At 42.5% G+C, this 16,495-nt stretch overlaps 1 protein-coding gene across 1 annotated transcript in view; it reads right to left on the bottom strand.

The window, feature by feature from the left end:
- The window catches only part of COL13A1 (collagen type XIII alpha 1 chain), a 105,452-nt gene that overhangs the window by 49,278 nt on the left and 39,679 nt on the right, over positions 1–16,495 (bottom strand). Inside the window, exons 13-18 of the mRNA XM_054036125.1 lie at positions 12,707–12,823; positions 12,241–12,282; positions 10,069–10,095; positions 9,229–9,264; positions 6,736–6,798; positions 5,835–5,861 (exon numbers count right to left, since the gene is read on the bottom strand). Coding sequence (XP_053892100.1) covers positions 5,835–5,861; positions 6,736–6,798; positions 9,229–9,264; positions 10,069–10,095; positions 12,241–12,282; positions 12,707–12,823 — 312 coding nt within the window. The remainder of the gene's footprint in view (positions 1–5,834; positions 5,862–6,735; positions 6,799–9,228; positions 9,265–10,068; positions 10,096–12,240; positions 12,283–12,706; positions 12,824–16,495) is intronic.

The following is a 16,495-nucleotide window of genomic DNA, read 5'->3' as shown; positions in this document are numbered from 1 at the left end:
TGACACCAGACTTCTCTTAACACCCCAGCAGAGGGCAGTGCAAGACCTCAGTCTAAGAACCAGAATTTTCAATAATGTGTTTTAGTCCCATCCACTAGCAATCCCTCCTCCTGCCCTCCTCACCCATCTTCAGGCCCCAAGTTGTATGGAGCTTCAATGTTTCTAACGGTGAAATCTGAAACCTCCCTCAGATCAGTAGCGGATCGGAAATCCCAGATTAAGAAGCTGCCTATTGCTGGTGTTTAATGAGCCGACCACATTCACAGACAGTGGTGAAGCTCTTATTTAACTCTCTCAGTATCTCCCTCAAAAGTACTATGTGATGTTTTATTCAGCAGAATGTTCAGTGTTGCATTAACTTATTGGTATAGCTGGAAATTTCCAGGTGGGCCCAAGCATTTATAATATACTGATCAGTATTAGTATTGCTTGCAACTATGGGTATGTCTACACTGCAATTAAAAACCCATGGGTGGCCAATACCAGCCAGAAGTGAAAGTGGGCCTGTATGGGCCAGTACAGTGTACTAGTAAGAAGTGGTCGCCGGTACAGGCCCATACATAGCCCACGTTAAAGCGCTGCTGCCCCTTAATGCGCTACCCCTTTTGCCCCCTCCAGGGCTGTCGGGGAGGGGGGCAAAAGGGGCAGCTGCCCTAGGGCCCAGCGATTTAAATGGGCCTGGAGCTCCCAGCCGCTGCAGCAGCGGTGGCAGTGGCTGGAGCTCTGGGCCCTTTGAATTGCCGCCGCCTCACCCCCTTCCGGCGGAGGCCCTGCCCCTTCCGCCTGAGGCCCTGCCCCTTCCGGGGCCCCGGAGCCGGGCCCCCATACCGGTCAGACTTTTAAGTTACTTTCACCTTGGGCTCATGGGGCTCAGGCTAAGGGGCTGTTTAATTGTGGTGTAGATGTGAGGTGGGAGGGTCCCGGAGCTTGAACGTCTACACTGCAGTTAAAGAGTCCCTTAGCCAAAGCCCCATGAGCCAGAGTCAGCTGGCATGGGTCAGCCATGAATGTCTAATTGCAATGTAGATACCCCCTATGTGTCAGCACTGAATTGGCTGTACCCATTATCCAAATGGGCCTCTTTAAGTAGCTCGCATGCCATTCTTGAGCATATTAACCTCAAACTTCTGCATATTAACTCAAGGAGGGACTCTGGGGAACTGAAGACAGCTATAAAATCAAGGAAAGAGGAAATTCATAAAAGCAGAAAAATAATTTTTTTACCATCCTCTTTTCATTTCCTTACTGCTCATCTGTCATTTTAGTTTCCCGATTCAACACTTGATATTTAATTAAGCCACCACAAGAAACTAGTGTGATATGGGGCCAAGTTCCAGAAAAGTATAAAGCAGTGGGTGTTCAGTGTGAATAAAATACTCTGTTATAGACTAGACCCTCCACACCCACTCTTTTGAAACAGAGAGATCACAGTGGAAATAACTACCAACCCTCTAAAGTGCAATACACGTGAATGGTAATATATATCGATGCAAGAAACTTTACTGATGCAATAATAAGGATGCACAGTTAAATTAAAAATAGTCAGGATATGTAAACATTTAAGTTTCTACAGCAACACTAACATGGTCACCTTGCTCATATAAATATTTTCTGTTCCTGTTTTTGTGGATAAATAAGACATTTAGTAATAACACTTAGCTCTTATGTAGTGCTTTTTATCCATAGAGCAGGGATCAGCAACCTTTGGCATGTGGCCCGCCTGCGTAAGCACCCTGGTGGGCCGGGCCAGTTTGTTTACCTGCCATGTCTGCAGGTTCAGCCGATCGCGGCTCCCACTGGCCGCTGTTCGCTGCTGCAGGCCAATGGGGGCTGCAGGAAGCGGCGCGGACCGAGGGATGTGCTGGCCACCCTTCCCGCAGCTCCCATTTGCCTGAAGCAGCAAACCGCGGCCAGTGGGAGCTGCGACTGGCCAAACCTGTCGAAATGGCAGGTAAACAAACTGGCCCAGCCCACCAGGGTGCTTACCCTGGTGAGCCATGTGCCAAAGGTTGCCAATCCTTGCCATAGAGCTCAAAGTACTTTACAAAGGAAGTAAGTTTCATTATCCCCACTTTGGGGATGAGGAAACTACAGCACAGAGAGATGAGGTGACTTGCCAAAGGTCACACAGCAGATAAGTGGCAGTGCTGGGAACAGAGAACAGGTCTCTTAATGCTAAACCTCATGCTCTGTCTACTGGGCAACAATGCCTCCCTGTATTCTTTATATCATACTGTATATCCTATAAAATAAACTGGATGTGCAATGTGGCAGCAAGAACCTTAACTTTTGCATTTCCTGAATTAAAAAAAATGTTAACTATGTAATGTTAACATTGCACTAGCCTGTGCACATTTGTTCCCTTTGTGTATTCAGTCAGCTCTGCCAACTGATGTGGCAAAAATAAGATTCTTTCCTGCTGTCAGCCCTGCAAAACCAACCCAGCTCTGGGAGAGTGAACTGGATTCTTTTCTGGCTTGCTCATCACCAACAGAATTGTTAACTGAGCTCCAACTGCAGGGCTACCTGGGCAAACCCACCGTGTTCAAATTATGCCCGCATTTATACCTGAAGGCAATAGGGTCATGCAGGTATAACTAAGGGTTTAATTAAAGAGGAATGAAGTTATACAGGTGCGCCTAAGAGCAACATTGGCCTGCAGAATCTTTATGACTGGGAATGGTGCCCAGGTCAGAAATAACCCAGTTCACTTTCAGATCCCAGGTTTGCAAGGCTGGTAGTTAGAATTTTGTGTGTGTGTGTGTGTGTGTAAACTGAGCACACTTGATCTGGAAGCCACTGAAATGTGATAAATATGGAAGCCCACAATACCATTTTACAATTCCTCAAATGGCACTTGTCTCATATAAATGTGGCATTAGGTGCCATGAAAGACAGGACATTCTTCACAGCCAGAGTTTAAAGAAATGGATTGCAGCTTTTCTCATGGGCACAGAAAGTACTTGCCAGTTTCCCTCTTTTGGCAGCTCTACCCTTCCTTCCCTTGCCTTTCATGTTATCAGCCTAAACACACTGAGGGTATCCCTAATAACGGAGAGTGCCACATTCTGATTAGCTCTCTGGCAGTGTTGGGTTGTAATAATGAACCCCTAATTAAAACAAAGAAAACACTTCAAGCTTGGATCCTTGTTCAGGAGACAGAAAATTATGTGGTTATTGGCTTCCTTGCCTGTAGCCAGTTGCTTCCTACTCTTCCTATTCTCCTGCCTCTGGGAATGAGGAATACCAATTAAAAATAGTTATAAGAAACTTCCTAAAATAGATTATTTAAGTTAAACAGAATTTGACAGGAAAATATATATGCAAAGGGCCAAATCCTGGTCTTATCAGTACCACTGATAAAACTTGTATTGACTTTAATGGGGCTAAGATTTAGTTCAATGCCATGGAGGCCCGAGGGGGAAGAAGCAAAGTGAGACACCCAGATTCTGCAACAAACATTGTAAGTTGTGGGAATGTAAAGTGAGAGAAGGTAAAATGTAATAAGGAACAAATGCTCAGTATGCAACCAGCTACAAAAAGGGAGCCTAAATGGTCATTTTAAAGAGTTGACGAATTAACAATATCCTGGGCAAATTCTGATAACTGGAGTCCAACTGTGACCCAAGCTACTTCTGCACATACCTGTCACCATTAATGAGGTTGCACATGTTTAACTCAGAGCAGAATGGTTTGAAGGGGAAAACAGCAAGGGCCTTCCCAAGCCCAATATAATCTTCTTTTGTAAAGAAAATACCTAGAAAGAAGCTACTCCAGGAGGACAAACACATGCACTGTCTGAACATACATTGGTTGCTGATTTACTGCCAGTTTGGGATCTCATGCTCTGCTGTTATTCTTATTCTTCTGAGTGGGGAAATAAGAGAACCCAGAACAAAGTGAGAATGGCAGTAACAAATGGAAGAGTCTTAATAAACAGGGATAAATTGCACTTGGGATGGGAAGGTGGCCCTTTAGAACATGTATTGATGATCCCATTCCAAAATGTGTTGCTGGAGGGTCGGGGGGTTTGCTCAAACCTCAAGAATATGGGTTGAATAAGGATCATAAGAGCAAGGATACATTTCCTGGGTCACAATTATCCGTCGCTTTCCAATGTAAAATGTGGAGGTTGCATCTGTGAATGTGTGTGTGAGTAACTGACTAAGAGAGATCACTGGAGAGGTTTGAAGAAGCTTTTCTTTTTATGGCACGAAAGAAGATAACATATTGGCTTGCTGAAATATGTAAATGACTAGAGAGAAAGGTTACCACATTTCTCTCTCCATTCCATGCAGTCTGCCTCAGACTAGCAGCTACCACTCCCAGTCCCCCTCCTTGTCTCTATTGCTGTCCGAGAGACATCAGGAAATGGGAAGGAGAGTTTGTGATAAGCTCCTAGGATCACAATACAAGACAGGCAAGCGATCAATGCAATTAAAGTTGACAAAGGGGATTAGAATGTTTGAGAGGCCGTCTCAGATTTGTCATCTGTTATTGAGGGGTTATTTTAGTCTGGAGTTGGGACCAGGCAATTTTGGTTTTGGTTCCAGAAACTGAATCAAAGGCCTATTAATCCATGTACTTAGAGTGCATGAGGAACAGGTGACTGATAGCAGTGACACAAGTGAATAAAAACAGGCTTGGGACCTGAATTCTACTTATAGCATTTTTCCTCATTTAGGACCATATACTTCCCTCGGTCATCCACAACTCATTCTACCTATTAGTTTAAAGAGAAAGCATACAGTTGTTCAGAACCCAGTAATTTCATAGCTCTTAAAACCCATCTTCTATTGGTCTGATTCTGCTCTCATTTACATAAGTGCAAATCAGGACTAAGTCCATCAAAGTCAATGAAATTACACCAGTGTAAGAATGGATGTGTGGAAGGATCTTGGATTACATGCAGATGTTGTTTATGAGTAGGATCTGCATAAAGCAATGATTTAGGAGATCTATTCGGTGTTGCTCTAGTTGATCTTAAAAGGAAGATCATTTGTTACTGTAATATACAGCTATTAAATGGAGACCCCAGATCCCTCAAGAAGACCTCGTTAAACTCATTCTAACACACGAGAGTATAGTTGAAAGGAACCTTTAGTGCATTAGAATGATAATCCCCCCGCAAAGGGAAAATTTATGTGGGTGCATTTGTTACATGATAAATAAAATGTATTTCACATAATAAATATTTTAAATATATATGTCAGAGTTAATGTATGTAAAATATTATAAAACAGGCCTCTTTTCATTATATTTAAAATATATGGTATGACACAATATGCTTTGACTGTCATGAAAACGGCCAATGTTGTAAAGTTTTAAAGTCTGTATTGAGTAATATATTTTAAATATGTAGGTGCAATAAATCTTAATAAAATAGATAACATATGGGCAGAAAACCATGTTAGCCTATAAAAAGAGCTGTCCAGCCTAGAAACAGAGGGAGACTGAAAGAATAGTGCCAAACCTCAGCCTCAGAGTTGCAGAGCTTGAGTAGATTTGATGTGTCAGCTAACCAGACTTTATGAGGAAACCCCAGCCCATCCCTTCAAATACAGAGATGTAACAAATCATTAGTAAACTTCATAGTCAGAGAAATTCTTTGGTAAGAATCAAATTCCACCAAGTGGCTAAAGACAGCTTGGATTGCATGTGCATAAAAGAGCCAGGACATGGTGTGTCTGCTTGTGATTAATCACAGCTCATATGTGTATTCCATTAAATATCCAACAGGTCTCTCTCAGGCCCAGCTCCCGATTACAATACAGTGTTCTGAATAGCAACTTGTCTCTTAAAATATGGTAGAAAACCATGTTTCCCAAGCCTACCTTCATGCCAGTATCCCCCTTTTCACCCTGTGCAAGGAGAACAGAGATAGAGCAGAAACATAGATAGACATATTGAACAAAAAGAGAAAAACAGTATAATGTTAATAGCAATGACAATAGAAAGTAATTGATAGAGCTTAGCTTATGAGACATGCATGCTGTAGCTGCCAAGAAATGACCGAAGGATAAAGCACAATGACTGTAGCATCTCGAGGGCTGACTTCAGTTCATCCTTGCATACCGATGCGAGACAATGTATAGAGGAGAAATGGGTGCATGAGAACGTTCTATACACACATAGGTGATCAGTGTCTATAACATTCATCACTATCCATTGGAGGCATTGACTGGGATTTTTAAAAGAGCCAAAGGGAGTTAGGTACCTACATCCAACTAACTTTTAATGGAAGTTGGACGCCTTGCTACCTGAGGCCCCTTTGAAAATCCAAGGCATTTTCACTCAGTCACCTCCAGTATCCAAAGCTAGAGGTTATATAAAGGAGCAGCTCCACTAACTGCCAGATCTGTCATGTTCCAGCAGAAGATAATGGTCTGAGCACATACAAGTAATTACATTACAACATCTACAAGTGACAGAGCACATTGGAGCCTGGCCCTGGTTCCAGAGAGCAAGGAAGCATTCTTGCCTTGAGGCCAGTGGCTGACAATTGTCCAGGCCCCATCTACAATAGGATCTTGTATGTCATCTAGACAGATTGTGCAAAGAATCTATTGAGTCTATCTAGACATTTATATCACATTGCTTACCACATTATCTGAGACTGTATCACACCCCTGTATACTTGCATTTCTGTAAAAGGGGCACATGTCTGGGTGGCAATAAGTTGCATTAAGCAGATGGAGGTACTGACTAGCTAAGAATTGTTAGTTTAATGGTTACCTTGGGGCCAATAGATCCAGGAAGGCCAGGTGCACCTGGTAGGCCAGCCTCACCCACCTCACCCTGAGAAGAGAAGCAAGGAAATGGAGGGAGAGGCAAACACAGTCAGAAGGAAGAAACGGGGCCTTCAGTATACCAAGAAATATTAACAAAGATGTGGGGGAGGGAAGGATAGAGAACAGTCCCATAATACATGTGGCAACATAGCCTTCTTACCCTGCCCTGCAAGAGATGTTGCTTAGCAAGAAGCAAAAAGAGATGGAACACTGAGACAGTTCCTCACAAGTAGCCTGATTCCATCAATATTTAGGTGCTAGGAACACATATTCCAATCCCTCATACAGTACATTTTATCCATGGCTGAAGTGACCATATATCCACGTGTCCAGGTTTTTCACAACTTAGTGTCCCAGGAACTTCTTTTGGGTTGCCTGAAAAGTCCTGGTTTTTCATTTCATCAGTCATCACGTTGGGTTGCTGGTTTTTAATAACTAGAAAATATTTGTTCAGGCTATATTGCTACATTGAGTAGAATTTCCCAAGCGTTTACCAAGAACAAGCAATCTAGTGGTGCAAGTATTCAATATGATGAAGTGTTTGTAGTGAAGATAGTGACTGCATGACTGTAGAGAGTATCAAAGCTGTTCTTTTTGCTCAAAGTGAATGTTAATGACACTGGTTTGATGTTCAATTATAAACTCATTGAGAATGGTGAGTTACTGGAAAAAATCCTCCATTCTGAGAAACACACCTGAAAAAATCTTGAAAAAATATTTTTTTTTGCCTTTTGCCTAGGTATTTTATGACCTAAAACATGTTGCCACAAAAGTATCCTGGTTTTTAAATGTGAAGATATTGTCACCACATCCCTGGTGTCACAAAACTACCTTCAATACAAAAAATCAAAATGGAGGGAGAGATTTCTCCAAATCCTGAGTCTGCCCATTAGATAAGGGCAGTATAGAAGTTTCTCTTTCCTTTCATTGTCGACTCAGTGGGGAGGACTTTCTCCTCTGTGTTCATTCAATCCTGTGTTTCCTGCACACTTCCCCATTAATGGATCCCAGACCTGGGATCACCCTTCTCATAGTATGAAAGGAATTCAGACCCCTTGCTTGAGAAATAAATCAACCAGATTAACTGCCGTCCATAGGAAAAGATCCAGGTACAAACACCCATTAATATGCCATATCACTGACATCCTCAGCACATTCAAAGGTTAAAAAGCCTCCTGAATGTCGCAAAGAGAAGGATGGATGGTTAATGAGAAAACTGACAGTCTGCTGAAAGAAGAAGCAGTAAATTTTGTGTGTGTCTGCAGGAATGGACTGTGGTCCATAGGGGCTATAATTTTCATTTCCTGACATAACAAAAACTTCTCAGTTTATGCAGAACTAATTAAAAAGCTCTCAGGTCTTGCCACTTCACCCACAGAGCACCCATAAAACAACGTATAGATAACACAGTATATACAACTGCCGGCTGTTGGGAATACTCACTTTCCTCTTCTCACTCCCTCATCCTCCTTGTCAATATTTCTCCCCCATGATCCTCTTTCATTTCATTCTCCCCGCTCTCTGTCTGGCCTTTAAACTCTCTGGGAGGATTTAGCGCAGCTGGGGCAGGGCTAGCCACGTCTTAGGATGGGATTTAACCTCAGGGGAAGGCAGACAGCGTTTCCCCAGAAGAGTATCTTTAATGCGCTGTTGGAGTTTCATCCGAATCCAGCTGCCTGGGAATGACTTGAATGAGCATATTCCCCTGGCACCCTGGCTATGCTCCTCTCTGCCCAGCACCATCTCATTTTAGGGCTGCTCTGGCCACCTCTGTGCCCCATAAAATATAGGGAGTGCAAGTGCCTTGTACTGGGACAACTACCCTTTGGGCAGACCTTTCAATGCTAGAGATCCACAGCCCTGGGTAATACCAGCTTCTGCCTGGTAACCTGTGGCTGAATCAAACCTTCCATCATTTAGTCTGGAGAAAGATACATACCAGGGGGAATGTAAATGCCATAACTTGTTCCAACGCCATTCAGACTGGGTGGGTGGAGAGGGAGGATGTCCGCGCATGGGTGCACAAAATAAATTTCAGCCAGGAAGAAGTGACTCTATAGGGGAGCTTACAGCTTTTCCTGCCTCAGCCCCTCCCAGAAGAAATTGCTGCAGGGAAGTAGGTAGGCGTAGTGGCTATTGGGGATTTGCAACTATCTTCAGTACTCGGCTCTCTTAGCAGGAGTCACTGCAGGGAACGGTAGAAGAATGACGGCTATGGGGGAGGTCAGGGTTCCTCCATACCCAGCCTCTGCCAGCAAGTCACTCATTGCAGGAAATGATGGAAGGGCTCTGGCTGTGTGTGTGTGAATGTGTGTAGTAAGGATGGCATTTCTTTGCTATTACACTTCCACCAGACTCTGGTTCACCATAATGCATTTTAAGATACTTGATCATCCAGTTGCTATGCGTGCCTCAGAAGTTTACCTCCCCCTCTTACCTTCCTCCCATGGTATCCTTGAATTCCAGGGTCTCCCTGCAAAAATCAAAATGAAGATAAGCCGATGATGCTAGGCTGAAAAGGAAAAATCCCTGTCCGTTCCTCTGTGCAGATGCAGGAAGAAAAATAGGACACTGAGTGTGAAATTCACCCTTGTGCTAGAACCATAATGAGGCCTAGACACCATTTAATTCCCCCTGGAGCTCTCAAAACAGGGCTTATATCCTGTCTGAGTCCAATGCACAGGAGCGAGTTTTACTCTGCGTGAATTACAACATAATAGGAAAGCTGCACCACACACTGCAAGGCACAGCATTTGGTTTTGCTTTCAATTTACACAGTTAATCTGTCCTAACGCTGCTTAATCTTACAACTCTGTCTGAAGTATCTCAAGGAAAGCAAATTGGGGATTTTTGCAGGCAAAAGAAATCTCACATTTTGTCAATGACATTTCACAAGTTTGGCAAGTAAAAATGGAAAATTTGGCAAAATTAGCAACATGGCTACAAAATAAATTCACAAAATGTGGTAAATGTTCTATGGTAAAGTCCAGCAAAGACATGGCTTGCAATTTTTTTTCCTCAATATTTCCTGATGATGACCACCTCCCTCAGACAAAACTTCCATTGAAAACAATAAGCCAGGAGTCTGGGATTGGGCCCTTAGTAAGATGTTTCAGTCTGGTTATGAACTTTTTCAGAAGTATTATGAAACAACCCTCTTTTCTCCCTCCTCCCCCACCTCTCCACAATGATCATGCCCAGCTTTGCTCACATCTATGCTAAGGGTTTTAAACTTCTTATCCTTGTTTTTGTTTACAGATGATGAAAAATGTCTCACCTTTGGTCCAGGGGATCCAGGTAAACCCTGTAGATAAAATAAGAACACACACTGAGGTAGGGAAAACTGCAAATATCTAGAGAAGTGGGGTGGCGGTAATTAATTTTCTACTGGGACATCAATCGCTGCCTAGTTTGATTTTAAAGAGTTCATCACTTTAGAATGTCACTGCAAAAATGATTCTCATTATCGAATAGAAACTCTACGGTTCCCCATTTCAGTAAACACCAGCCAAGCCTCCCTCCCACAAGTACTATCCCAAACCACCAGCCTTTGTCTCAGTAAATTTGAAAATCAAGCTACTTTGCCCAATGTGTCATGGTTCCAGAATATGATCTGGTTTATTTTTCTTGCCTGTCTTTAGCTCATTCCCAGCTCACTGTCTATACGCACTGAAGAAACAAAACCATCAAAACTGGAAACTGGTAGTATTCAATAAATGGGTAGTCTCTTCCTTACCCAACTAGGTGATCTCAAAGATGTTAAGGGAGCGAGGGAGTTGATATGGACTACCTGTACTTTAAAATACACTGTTGAATAACAGAAAGATCCTTTCTTCATGGTGGAATGTGCTACTATCAGATTTCGAATAGAGCTGTTCTTTTCTTCATTAAAAAGGAAATCTACCTGTGTGGCATGCTACACATCTGAAAGTACTCTTTAGGGGCAGGAAGCATGGATTTTACTGAACATGGTTTTCTTTGACTTGCCTAGTAGTGGCAATATGTTAATAAGACTTTCAGAAGAAAGAGACACCAGTAGTTGTGCTAAATTAGAAATAGCCATTCAATCTGCCCACATATTAAGCATGAGGTACTATACATAGCATATAAATATTAATATCTAAAATTTCCATATGGCAGCTGCCCTTGTGATGTAAATGGTCCAAATGAGAAAGATGGAACAGATACCCCACATGTGTTCTATGGCCTGAATTTACAGTATTTTTGCCTGTTTATGGCCATTTAGACGGCTACTTCGGGTTAAAAGATCAAAAGTGGGGATTTTCCAAGTCTTGAGTCTTCTGCCTGTAGATAACATGCACAAAGAGGCTTCTCTTTCCTCTGTTGACTGCATGTCCCTTTTCTGCAAGCATGTTTAAAACAGCTATTATAAAAATTTGGGAATGAAAGTATCTTTATTTCCTAACTACTAGGTGTCTGGCACACCAGCATGCCATGCTCCTCATTGTTAGACACAGGAATTGAGTAGTTGTTTCATGTGCTACTAAGGAAATAGCAGGTGATAGGCTGTACGTCTTCAACCATTACTGAGGCTTCCTGTATCTTGTTGCATGCGAACAGCACTAACCAAAAGTTAGGCATCTGCATAAGCAAGCCCTAATTTTAATGTTCTTGTCCTGGTGATTTTTTATCACAGATCCTTATGACCTTTCTCCATTCCTCCATCCCTAACTTATTATCAGCATCTCTTCTCAATTACTCAGTCCCTAGACACTGTTATCATTCTAGGCTACATAAAAATGTATTAATACAGAGGTGAAGTGAGGGGCTCACAGGGTAATGATCTGAAGAACCTTTCACATATAGGTTACTAGTTCCAATCCATCTTAGATTGGCAGAGACCAATTAGTTCATGCCTAACTAATGGTTGTTTGGTGGCCTATATGAAATGACTTGATGGTTTCACTCAGTTCGTAGTGGACAGATGGACAGATGTCAGCAGTTGTAAAACCTCATAACTGGTATTTTCTTTGGCAGAGAGACCAAGGACTGAAAGTCTATGGAGACTAAATTACCTGTCACCCCCAGGAGAGTCCATATCAGGTTTGAGGCTCATTGATGGGTGGGTCAGTTTGGGAAAAGCTAGCATTGACAATAGCCATACTGTATATATTCTTTTCTGGACAGAAGACTTCAATGTGAAGTGCTTCCGATCATGTTTATCTTGGAAAAATACGCTAAGATGCCTCTCCATAGTCCCTGAGCAAGGAACTTGGGTGCACCCTGAGAGCAGAGCCAGCATAGGTAACCCCCAGTGAATGAAACAGACAGCAATGGAGACATTAAGTGCAGCCACCCAGTTTGCTGAACACTTGGTTCAGCCCTGCAGGCATGTTCCCCATCCTCAGGCATTAAGGAGCTGGCTGCATTCATGCAACGAATGCTGCATGCAGAAGAGAGAGGAGTGAGGCAGCTCTACTGTACCTACCTTTCCATCCTTGCCTGCCTTTCCAGGCTCCCCTACTTTGCCCTGTTGTGAGAGGGAAAGGAACATTAGTGACAGTATTTTCACCTTCCTAGGCGGCTAGCTGTCAGCCTGGGAATAGAACAAGGAGCAGAACATCAAAGAGATTTCAAGGGCTTTTTTTAGTCTGGTTTCTGCTGAGAGCAGGCTAATTACAGCCGGAGTGTTACTTCCTCCCCGTGGCATAGGCTGGAGAGGAGGAAATGGCACTGGTGTCATCGTCTCACACATGTGTGTGCAGATAGGGATAGCTGGAGGCATAGAACTCCTCCCTCCCTGCCTGGGAACTCTTTCCTCCAGCCATGCCCTGGGAAATGGCTTTTGGTCAGTGCACCCAGCTCAGAGGAGACAATAAAAGGCAAAGGAAATTGCATGCATGTCAGGGGAGAGGAAGGATAAATGCTGCTTGTTTGGTTTCTTTTAAACTTACAGGTGGCCCAACTGGGCCAGGTTGTCCTGGATTTCCTGCTGGTCCAGATGGTCCAGTTGGCCCTGGTGGACCAGGTGGCCCTGGCGGACCTTGAATCCCCGCCTGTCCTTGTTCACCCTGAGGTTCATTAAAACAAGGATTACCATCAGGCAGGGTTAACTCATAGCCCAGCATCCAGAGTGTGTGCCATACAGCAGCTCAGCCAGAGCAAATGAAAGAGAGAGAAGCCAAGCAAGTTACAGTTAGTGGCAGGAGAGGTTTCCAAAACTCAGGCAAAGGTCCCCTTCTGATGGTCTTTCTGGGTGGATGATGGGAGCCATTTCCCTGTAGTTTGCAACTACATTTTAAAGCTCCTAATCAGAGCTCACTTAGAGGAAATGTGAAAACTGGATCAGATACTAAAATAGTGCCAGGAGCAACCCAAATACAAAGTAAACTGTTTTTTTAAGTTTAAAAAAGTGTGATTCATTTTATATAATATTGAGAATCCCCCAAGAATCTTTGAGCGCTTTCCATGTGAGGATCTTAAAGCACTGTACAGTCAGTGATCATTGAAACCTCACAGTGCCTTCTGAAATAGGGGACTACTCTCATTCCCATTTCAGAGAAATCAAGCCAGGGTCACTCTGTCACTTACTGGCAGAGCCATGAATCCTTAGTGTAATTTTTCCTCATACTCTAACCATTAGACAACACTCTCTCAGTTTTGGCATGTGTCTGCTCTTTCTTAATTTCTTTTAATTTGGAGCCTGCCAGAAACAGGAAGACCTAGGATTCTCATGAGAAAGCCTATTCTTGTGAGACTTAAAATCCATTTGATTTGGATAAGGTGCACCAAAGCATCCAAACTTTTGGGTGCTTATCTGAACTAAGCCTTTTGTAGCTGGCCCATCACATGCCACCTCAACAGCCAGTGTCTTGGATTCCCTAACATTCTAAAGCATTCATACATGGCATTTGCCTCAGTTGTCCCAGGGTGGAGGAATCAAGAGTCATAACTGGCTGGTGGTGAGAAGGTAATGATTTAGAAGGATCCCATTTAAATACCAGACCGCTGATCTATAAATGATTAATCCAGTAAATTCCTAGGGGACCATGACACTCAAGTTAAGCTCCCTGCTTTCTCGTTTTTTATCATTCCCTCTCCTTAGACACAGTATCACAAAGTCCTAATATCAGTGTCAGGATTTAAGTTCAACAAACTTCTCTTTGTGATCTCACTAGAAGGCCTGAAATACAACATAGTAATTTATTCAAAATGAATATATGGGTTTGGGCCTATATCACAGGAGATAAAGAGCATTATCTCCGCTGAACTTGTACTGCGCAGAAGATGAAGTTGTTGGATACAATGTGGTTCCACTCACATGCAGTCATTATCCACATGTGTGTACAATGCATGTAATACATATCCCATGCATGTAGTACCAATCCTACATCTATGCTATAGGTATGTGTTCTTGTAAGTCAGTTATGTGTTCCCTCTTAAGTTTATAAGCTAACAACAAGCATTACATAAAAATAGGCTTGTTCAAGGTGCCCAAGGAATGGCCACAGTTCTTACTTCATTAGCCATAGTGAATTCCCCTAGAACTAGTAAGGAACAACACTGACCAGCAGAAAAGGACTGCTTTATAATAATGGAGTCGCTAACACTGTAATGGGTGAGGATTTAACCTGAATGAAGGAGGGTTTGGTAGCTGGTGGCAAGTCAGTATAAGGGCACTACCATTAGAGGGCACCAGTCACATTAGCAGCAGACCTGGTCGAAAAATTTTCGACAAAACAGTTTCATTGGAAAATGCAGTTTAATTGAAATCCACACAATGTTTTTTCAACAAGTTTTTTGATGGGAAGAAGGCAAAACAAATTGTTTTGAATTTCATTTTGTTTTGATAATGTGAAAACATTTTGTTTTAACTTTATCATTTTGATCCATTTTCTGTTGATTTTTATATTAAATATGGTATATTCTATTTATATTGTATAGTTAATATTTTATATAATATAAAAGTTGAAACTATATGAATCAAAATGAGAAAGTTGAAATGAAACATTTCAAGCCCATTAGTGACCCGGCCTCCCCTCTGTAATATCCCTCCGTATCCAATCAGAATAGCTGATAGTTCACCCTGCCCACATTACAGCCTAGGGAAAAAGAGCTTTATCTTTCCCCCCTTTTTTTAAGCAGTTTCCTAGCACACCCTGGGGTCTTTCCATAGAGATACATGAGCATCCTTGAGCTGAATGTATATGCTATAGCCAGTGTCATTAAAGGACTATCAGCGATACACCTTTACATATTTTTTTTTGAGTGAATTTGGTTCTGATAAAAACATGAGGCAAATGGCCTTGGATAGCGTCAGGCAGCGGCACACTACAAAATTGCCAGAGACCTCCTTGCTATTGCCTCTCATTCCTGACTTATACTGCTAGCCCTGGCACACATCTCCTGAGCACACCCTACTCACTGTTCCAAACATGGATGAGACTACCTTTATTTTCACTTCTGACCCGACAAGGATCTGAAGTTAAGCCAGGCGGATGGGGAATACACTAACCCTGCTGAGCTATCAAGGCTTTGGATTTGGCATAGTTTTTAAAAAACACATTTTAAAAACCTTATGAATATGAAAACAAACTATTAGTTGCATACTAAGGTGATAAAGTTCACCTCTTTGTATTTTAGCTTTCGCTGGTACTTTCAGTTGCTAACCCTATGTCTTACTGAGACAAGGGGGAATCCTATTTGCCTGCTCCGTCTCCCACTACGCAGACTGTCAATAACTGGAATGGGCCCTCTGTTGGATGTGGCTATCCACTTCTTGTAATAACCGGGGCACAGAAGGTGCTAATGTGTGTATATATGTTAAACCCAGTTGCCTTGATGGAAATTCGCGCTGGCAGCTGGCAAGCTTTCAGAAAGACACAGGCAACCTTCTTTGGTGGGGTGCCTGAGCAAAGCATATGCCGTCACTGCAGTGTCCTTGCTTTTTTGCAGGGGACTTTGTTTAAGCAACTGCTCCATATAGACAGACTCCTAGACACATAAAGCTTAGTTACTACATAATTATATTCCTATTAGTACTTTCAGCCTGGAAAGACCCTTTAGGATTTAACTGGAATGTAACTGAGTAGATAGAGTAAGTTGGAGATCAGATATCATACTTATCAGATGTCATTTAATATTTTTAGCCATTAATTGGTGCTATTTTTCAGTTTTGTTAAACACCAATTAGTTGCCTAGATATTCCTTGTGGATTCAATGTTCTCTTCTCCCTCTAACAGGGCTTGCAGCTAACCGCTGCTCCCCACACAACAAATTCTCTGTTATAACACTCTTGTTGACATAGTGTAAAGCAGCAGCAGTTTTTCTTCCAGCTACTGGTGATCATATTTGTTTTACAGCTTCAGCTCTTTCTAGCATTCCAAATGTTTGGCTCCCAGGGTTCATATGACTTACTATTCTGCTGTGGGGAGGCAGAATTTGTCAGAGGGGCTTACATTTTCTGCTGCTTACAGAGTGAATTTCACAGAAGCTAAATGAATCATATACTTCAAATTCACATTTTTTTTGGTAATGCTTATGAGATTTACAGTCCTGGAGAATGACGCCAGGTATAGAATGGAGTGCAGCAGTGCAAGCTTCCCTACCTGGCCCAGGAAATGAACTTTGGTTTAAAAAATCTTTCTATCTTTGCTTCTCTTTTGAGACTACCAGCTAGGGGGACAACCAATGCCAGCTGTGGTGGTTTGTGTGATGTAAACAGGGCCGGCTCCAGGCACTAG

The sequence above is a fragment of the Malaclemys terrapin genome, chromosome 7, assembly GCF_027887155.1.
Source record: "Malaclemys terrapin pileata isolate rMalTer1 chromosome 7, rMalTer1.hap1, whole genome shotgun sequence".
NCBI classification, from domain to species: Eukaryota; Metazoa; Chordata; order Testudines; family Emydidae; genus Malaclemys; species Malaclemys terrapin.
The sequence above is the reverse complement of the archived record's forward strand: the minus strand, read 5'-3'. Positions and strand labels throughout refer to the sequence as shown.